Source organism: Rhagoletis zephyria, unplaced genomic scaffold (assembly GCF_001687245.7).
Source record: "Rhagoletis zephyria isolate East Lansing unplaced genomic scaffold, Rhagoletis_zephyria_1.1 Rzeph_scaffold_14005, whole genome shotgun sequence".
In the NCBI taxonomy this organism is placed as follows: Eukaryota; Metazoa; Arthropoda; class Insecta; order Diptera; family Tephritidae; genus Rhagoletis; species Rhagoletis zephyria.
In genome coordinates this window covers 1-8,883 of record NW_016171074.1, presented here as the reverse complement: position 1 = coordinate 8,883, position 8,883 = coordinate 1, and the positions used below count along the sequence as shown (strand labels likewise).

At 36.9% G+C, this 8,883-nt stretch overlaps 1 protein-coding gene across 1 annotated transcript in view; it reads left to right on the top strand.

Moving 5' to 3' along the window:
- LOC108378387 (WW domain-containing adapter protein with coiled-coil-like) overlaps positions 1–8,616 on the top strand; it is a gene marked incomplete at its 5' end in the record, with an annotated part of 14,651 nt that extends 6,035 nt beyond the window's left edge. The window contains one exon of the mRNA XM_017634685.1: positions 7,667–8,616. Coding sequence (XP_017490174.1) covers positions 7,667–7,745 — 79 coding nt within the window. The remainder of the gene's footprint in view (positions 1–7,666) is intronic.
- Positions 8,617–8,883: the final 267 nt, after the last annotated feature.

The following is an 8,883-nucleotide window of genomic DNA, read 5'->3' as shown; positions in this document are numbered from 1 at the left end:
CAAGAACAAAAGTGAGTATGAAAAAATATTTAAACTTTGAAGAAATAAAGGAATTCTCTTACACTGGAAAGAGCGTCAAAATCTCACACGGCCCAAAAACGTTGAGGAAATACTACCATTATTCCTTTAAAAATGTTCAGTTTTCTCAAGTTTTTTTTGTAGTTCAAGATAATAATTTCATTGCAAATATTTTGAGCAAAACACATGTACAGGAAAACTTATAGGGCCAAAAATATTCGATGAAATATTATAAACAGTTGTCTCCAAAATAATAGGATTGCGGTATTTTGACCAGTTTTGGCTATTTGTCTTTTTTTGTTTAATGTTTATTATTTTTTTTTTATAAAAGTCTGGCTGGTTATACAACAGACACCATATAAATTATGATTTCAAACTTTGTACAAAAATTATAAAAATGTCGTATATTTTCACCCAAATTTCAAACTTTTTAATCAGAATCTTAAAAAAACTGTGGTATTCAGTTTTCTAGCCTATTTAATTCTAGTATATTAAGGTGCAAGTTTCAAGTTGCAGAAAAATCCCGTTGATTTTTGAGATTTTTTTTGGGTTGGGGCTTTTAAGGTCATGTTTTTTCCATGTAAAGTATGTTCGACAATTTGTTTTATATGGAGCAAAATAATTGCCAAAAACCAACGGAATTTTTTAGCAGCTTGAAAGTTGGACTTCATTGAAATTAATTGGCTACAAAACTGCATACCAAAATTGTTTCCAAAGATTCTTATAAAAAAGTTTGAAATAAGGGTGAAAAATTGCGAAATTTTAATACATAATTCTTGTACAAAGTTTGAAATCTGAATTTATATGGTGCTTGTTGTATAACCAGCTATACTTTTATAAAAAAATAATAACTTTAAATAAATAAAAGGCCATTAGCCAAAACTGATCAAAATATCGTACTTCTATTATTTTTTGGATAACTGTATATAATGTTTCTCTTGCATGATATCGAAATTAATATACATACTTGAAATATAATGCTTGCTAGGTGTATAGATCTTCAATGACTTTGTTTTTTATGAATTCAGGGCTTCTGCGTGAACAGTATTATTTTGTGTGGAATATGATGTCGGCCATTGCCATGTGACACATTTGTTGGCGAATTTGTGTGCAATAATAAGCTAATGGTGAAAAAAATTAAATATCGTTTTTCGGAGATTAAAAACCAACTTGGAAAGTTATTTTTCAATCAAAAAGTACATTCAGAGGCTGCATTTCTTTATTCATTCTGAACGTTTGGAATAAACTTTTTTGTTTACTTATTCTTTAGAACGTTCCTGATGATATGTTAACGTATATTTCAAAAGCATTCTTTTTATTCCGGCTGTGAAATGGGATTATCCGGAAAGCAGCCAGAAAGAAAATTATCAAAAATCAACGCAATTTAGAAACTTCAAATTTTAGGTTTATTATACTAAAATTTAATGGGCTATAAATCTGGACACTTAAAAGAATTCTGTAAAATCTCATTAAAAAGTCGTAAATGTTGGGGCAATTTCGCAGAATTTTTATAATATTTGCACAAAATTTGAAGTATGAATTTATACGGTTTTTGTTAGATAATGAGCCATATTTTTATAAAAAAAAAAAGAAATATTAAATAAACAAAAGAAAAATAGGCAAAATTTGTTAAAACGTCGTGTCCCTATTAATCTTTCAACCACTGCACATAACAGTGCTCTTCTTCACCCATACAAAAAAAAAAAAATTAAATTAATTTTACAGGCAGTGTGGTGTGTCAAAAAAAGAACAATAAATGTGGGCGTCACAGTTTCTCCCAGCTGGCACTATTTCGAATATCACACCCATTCTTAATGCTTACTTGCCCTAAGGACAATTCAGCTCGCTTTTAAATAACCCTTTTTTTAATAACCCTTTTCAAAGAAGCACTCAAAAAATTTTATGCTCACAAAATTATGTAAAATTTCAAGCAAAACTGTCATGAATTTCAGTAAATATAGCACCATTCCATTGTGATTCGTGGCTCATTTTACTCCAGAACGCTATCAACTGTGAATTATCTATGACGTCGGAACTTATACAACAACTATATAAACAGATATAAACTAATGTAAAATTTTTGTTGTGTTTTGATTTGACCACAGGAAACCCCTATTTAGTTGTATTTTATTTGAATAAATGAATTTATCTATGTTATTCGCTAGTTTGTTCGAAAAAAGTAGAACTAAAAAGGGGAATAATCAATTTATCTTACCCGCTTTTTTAACTTAATGCAACCAGAAAACGGATATCGAATGTGCGACTTTGGGATTTCATTTATTTATTTGTTTATGAAATCTATCAACACGATGTTCTTACAGACTACACATATTAGAAAAAAAAGTAAGTGCGCCTGGGCCACACTGGAGAAGTGAAACTTACGTTACATATCTATTTTGTCTCATAACCAATATACATATGCATCTGCTTCTGCTTAAGGTTATATTTTTTGTATTTTTTTTTATCTAGATCCCTACCTTTACCCCTGTTCGTTCTGTTAATTATATTTATGTTATTCCTTTTGCCTTTATCTTCATTTTTATCTTTATACTCTATCGATAACAAAATCGATAGTAACATCCAACAAAATATCGATAAAAAAACCGATAAAAATATCGTTAACAAAACCGATGACAAATTCGATAAAAATTTCGATAGCAAAATTTATAATAATGATATGGGTAGCAAAATTGATTAGAAAATCCATAAAAATATCGATAACAAAATCGATAAATATCGATAAAAAATCGATAAATATCGATAACAAAATCGGTAAATATCGATAACAAAATAGATAAACATTGATAACAAAATCGATAAATATCGATAACAGAATAGTTAAAAATATCGATAACAAAATCGATAAATATCGATAACAAAATCGGTAAATATCGATAACAAAATAGATAAACATTGATAACAAAATCGATAAATATCGATAACAGAATAGTTAAAAATATCGATAACAAAATCGATAAATATCGATAACAAAATCGGTAAATATCGATAACAAAATAGATAAACATTGATAACAAAATCGATAAATATCGATAACAGAATAGTTAAAAATATCGATAACAAAATCGATAAATATCGATACCAAAATCGATAAAAATGTCGATTATTATATCGATAAGTTCCGAAAATATCCTGAATTTGGCATCCCCGCGAAAATGATATGGCTGTGTAAAATGACGTTCAGCAAAACCACCAGCTCCGTCAGAATCGGGAAGGACCTCTCCAAGCAATTTGATACCAAACGAGGTGACTCCCTTTCGTGTGATTTCTATCGCCAATTCCATGTGAATAAATCGTTCCCATAATTTAACAAGCAAAACAAAAACAAATCGGGAAAAAATGTTATTTTTTTTGCTTTATAGGTTTTGGGAATACATATTCGTCGCCTGAGTAAAAGATTTTCGTATGTTAATTTCGGTACAATTCTCAAAAACGCGAAGATAGATTTTCTCCAAAGTCTCTGAAAATGTTACTAGTTCACAAAACTCTTAAATTATTTAATTTTTAATATTTATTGTTAATTGGTTTTGAGTTTTTTGAAGGATTTTCTTTAGTAAAATTTTGTCGTAAGCGCCATCTGTCCACAATTTGGCAGCCACTTTGTATGAGATACGACAAAATGTGATCAAAATTTCTTCTAAATTAACGACACTTTTTACTCAATATCTCAGAAACTAAAGGAAATATCCAAAAATGGAAAAAGCCATTTTTAAGATATTGGTTAGTTTAATATGACTGCATCACTAACTAAATTTTTACCAAATTATCGAAAAAATTGTAGTCAATATCTCGGAAACTAAAGGAGATACCTAAAAACTGATAACACCAATCGAAAGAACTTATTTCAAAACATATAACAGCATCTAGAACTAAAAATCGTCAAAATGGCGCTTACGACAATCTTTTACCCAGGCGACGATTTGTTCATGTGAAATAGAACTGAACCGTTTAGGAACAATTTACTACAAGAGCGTGTAATTGCTGGCGTATGCCGATGACATCGGTAACAAAACTGCGAAGGTTTTCTGCCTTTTCCAAGATGGATAAGGAAGCAAAGGGTAAAGACTTCTGGTAAACGAGGACAAGACAAACAAACAGTCAGGGCATTCGCGTTTTGGCAACCAAAATATTTAATATTAAATTATATTAAATTTCATATTTTTTGGCTATATAACTCAATTTGTTTTTGCTATTCAAACATAGTTGAATACCTGAGGATGAAGGTTCCATAGCTAAATAATATCAACAAACAATTTACTGAGCGCGAAACTACATACTTTAAATTTGACTCATCACTGATCACTGATATTGAATAGCTTAGCCTACAAGACGTAGGTTTGCTTCACTGTTAAAGCGAATTGCTTTTTTGTGGGTAATTTAAATACTGTCTCGGCAGCTTTTAAGCCCCATTGATTGTTGTTCACTCCTGTTGTTGTTGTAGCTGTTACAACAACCCCGCCATGATCGGTTAGTATCTCAGTCGCTATCGTCAAGCTCAACTCAAGGAAGACCCAATAAGCCTCTATAGGGTCTGTCCACAGGGACAGATGTGTTACTTGCTTAGGGTTTTCCGGGCATGCGAATAGACGTTTCGAGTCGTGTCTCTCCGCATGCCGGACATTCGTTTGGCACATCTGCATCTATTCTGCTCAAGTATGAGTTCAAACTGCTGCAGTAGCCAGACGAAGCTCCGTCTAGTCTATGTCCGGTGGTTGTGTGCCCAGAACGGTATTCAAAGGTCTGGAGTCCACGTAACTTGAGACTGACTTCCTATGAATGCCGCTCAGGGCCTGTCGATAAGCTGACGGATCCAGAGGTTGCTTTATGAACCTCTGGAATTCGTCCGACTGTTCGTAAAGATGTCTTCTGACGTGCATTGGCGAGGGCTCCTCTGCAAGAAGATACCCGTTCGGGTGTCCACGTCTGTGGCTGCCTACTGGGAATTGCTTGCAGAGCATTGTGTTGTGCTACTCTATGAGGAGCATTTTCGGGAAGGTGTTGTTCTGGCGACATCAGAAGGCATCCGGTCGCTGTCCGTAGTGCGGTGTTTTGTATAGTCTTAAGCTTCATCCGCTGCGTCCTACTGGTCCCCCGCGACCACACTGGTGCTGCGTAATTTAAAACCGACCGGCCTATTGCCTTGAGGACCTTGTTGCGTCTCTGTACTTTGTTGACAATTGCGGTTGTGTGCGCTGATAAGGAGAGCAGACTGTCGAATGTTACTCCCAGTATTTTAGGGTTATTCACCCTCGGAATTGGGGTGTCATTGACGTGAACACCTAGCGGTAGTATGACCTCCTTCGTCCAGGTGGTAAATAAGGTCGCAGAGGATTTTGGGGAGAAGGTTAGGCTCCTAGCAGTGAAGAAGCGAGAAAGCTCGGAGATATACCCGTTTACTTTCGAGCACAAGTCATCAATTCCATTCCCAGACGTCAATATCGAAGAATCGTCAGCGTAAGAGAATCGAGAATCCTTCTGGTGGTTAAAGGAGCTTGGAAATATAAAAGTTAAATAGTAATAGGGAAAGGATACCACCCTGTGGAACCCATTGTTTTATTCTTCTAGGTTTGCTCGATTTATCTCTAAAAAATACTGACGAGTGTCGACCAGTCAGACAATTCGCTGACCACCGTTTGAGTCTCTGTTGGAGGCCTTTAGTGTCTTCGCTACCGGGGGAAAGACTGTTATCGGATGATAAGACTCTCCTTTGTTGACTGGTTTCCCTAGTTTAAGCAGTGGGACCACTCTGCCCATCAGAGTGGCCATTGACAGGTTGAGAACCTTGGCTAAATAGTCTACTCCCGCAAGACCCACATTTTTCAGCATCAACATGCATATTCCGTCGGGTCCCATAGCTTTGGGGGCTTTCGCCTTCCCGATAGCTACCTGATCTTCACCGCTGGTGAAAACAAGCGGCGCACTTGTTGTTGGCAGTTTGTGCAGCCTTCTGGTCCCTCAACGCTTGGCTTTGTCCACCGGAGTATAAACTGCCGGCTAAAGTAGCTCGCGCATCGCTGCGGGTCCGACGAAGCGCGGTCGGCGAAAGATATTTCGAGACTGTCGTCGTGCTTCGTCGGATTGGACAGTGACATCACGGTTGGCCAAAGCTTACACCAGAAGTGAAGTTGAAAGTCTTCAGATGATCTTCCCACTTTTTTCGCTTATGTACGTATTGAGATCTCTGATACGGCTGATACGGGGATTTCCGGGTACGAAGCGAGCTGCAGCAGCAGTGACAACCCTGCGGAAGTTACTTTCACCTAGGTGAACGTCGGTTGGTGTGGGGAGGGCAAAGAAGGTGCTTTCAGTAAATTCCGCGAAGCCTTTCCAATCAGCTTTGGTAAAGTTGATATAGGTCCGGTGTTCCGCGGAAGCAAAGTAGGCAGGTTTATCGATCGAGATGACTATGGGCAGATGGTCTGATGCCAAGGTCAGCATAGGTCGCCCTGATATGCTGTTTATCAGACCAGCGCTGACTATTGTTATGTCCGTCGTGCATTGTGCAGAATGTCGAATCGTCTATCTGCTCAGCCAAGTGTGTTCTACTTCGATTATTTGACAGGCTTGAATGCCAAAGATCGTTGTGCGCATTAAAGTCGCCAGCTACCATACGGTTTTCACCTCTGAGGAGCCTATTCACCTATTTCAGGGTGATATCCTGACGGACAGCTGGTGACGGGGGGTTTATAAAAGTTAAATATTTCGAGCTCGACATCGCCTGACCGGATAGCAATGCCCTGACATTCTAGGATGGTATCCCTGAGGTCGATGTCTGCTTCGATGATACCATGCTGCACGGTGTGGTGCGTGATGAACGCCAGGTGACGGTGCACATTGTATCCGACGCAATTCAATAATGTTGAATTGCTGTTCGTCTCTTCGTCTCTTGGACCGCAGCTATCAATATACCATACCTTCCAAAGAAAACGGTTATCTCCCCGATTTTGCTCTGAAGTCCGTTACAGTTAAATTGAAGGAGCTTCGTGTGTTTTGGGAGACGTGTTGTTATACGGGGGGTGAGTGATGTATGTTGCCTAAACGCCATAGGCTGATGCCGCGTGGTGCGCAGACCTGAACATCCCCTAAAGTGGCACCAGCCAAGGCAGTTGCTGCACTTGATTGATGTCGGACGAGATTTGCCGTGTTGGCAGCTCTGTTGGAGCAGCAGGGGGCCACAAATGAAGTGGTCCACTGACGGTTTGTCCGTAGGCCTGCGCATACTCGTAATGTGACTTCACCCGTTGCAAGCATTGCACTTGATTGAGGTGTAGTTGTGGTGTAGTCGTCTCTGGCATACATAGCAGGTGTAAGTTTCTGGCCCAGCCTTTGACTCGATGCCAGCCCTGCGCAGAAGAATACGTAGCAAATGTAGCACTATGGACGAACAACGTTGCGATCCGCTCTTAGCCTATTCCTGAAGTTTTGTTTAATTTTATTTACAGGTCTACTCTGTGCTGGTAAAAAAAAAAAATTGTAAATAAAGAAGTTCCTGCAAATTTTTAAACCCTTTTCGCATTGCCGCCTTTCAGACACGTCAAGTCTTGAAATTTCTCGCATTTTCCTTTGTGTTTTCTACTCTCTTTCTTATGCCTCAACTTTCATTATTATTGTTTTTTCTCTTCCATTGCAGGATTATGTATCTTCGCCAGCAGATTCGTCGAATAGAAGAATCAAAATCGCAAAACTCATTTATGTCTGATGACCTTTAGCCAATATCAAATTTGTATTAAAAAAAGAGGAATTATTGCTAAAAAAAATCTACATAACCACATTTATATGGAGAAATTCTCATCCATATGCCCATACACTCCCATGCAACACACAATAATTAAAAACAAGAATCCATAGCAATTGGCAACTCTACACTAATATTTACAACTACTAGCAATAATGAAAATACAATAATAATAAAAAAAAAACAGATCGCTAGTGTAGACGACAGGCAGAAAGAAGCGTCGAGTTGCAGCAGCATCAGCAGCAGCTGTGTATGGGGGAACCAAGCGTGCGGTTAACAGTTGAAACAGCTTAGAATAAATAAAAAAATAAAAAATACTTTGAAGTAACGGCAACAACAATAGAGGATGCAAACAAGATAGAAAGGATAAAATATTAAATAAATGATGCAAAAAATAATACAAAAGGAAAAAAATCTACACAAAAAGTAATGAATAATTATAGTAATATTATAACTAGTAATTATAACTAAATATTTAATGATAAATAAAAAAAATAGAACTAAAAAAATTAGAATACAAGTCCATTTAAATAAAAAAGAACTTCAAACATATTGCAAAGAAAATGGAAGAACGATCAAGCCACTACTTCAATACTGTAAGTGTACTTGAGCTTTTGTTGCATGTCAGCTGTAGGAAAAGCTTCTTGGCGCTGATTTGAAAAATCACCGCATGATAAGCTATGTGACATTACTCATCACTTGAGTTCCGACATGTTTGAGCTGCAGCACGCATGGTAATGGCAGCAGCAGCAGCAGAGCGAAGGAGGACGCTAATCAAATTAAACAATTGCGTCCTCATGTCGGCAAAGGCGATGGCAATTTGTTTTTATGTGAACACAAATATTGACCACATCAAGAAATGCCTTTATTCTTTATAAGCATACCGATTTGTTTATTTGCAGTTTAAAGCCCAGCAGTTTCGCTACGAATTAGTTTGTTATAAATTATAATTTCAAGTTAAATACTACATAGTTTCACATTTTATTTCTGTTAAAACAATGAATTTCTTGTAATCATATGCAATTCGATGCACATATACATAAACGGTAAACGTTAATAGAGAAAGGAGTAGCGAAAAACGAAAACACACTCACACACACACACACATATAT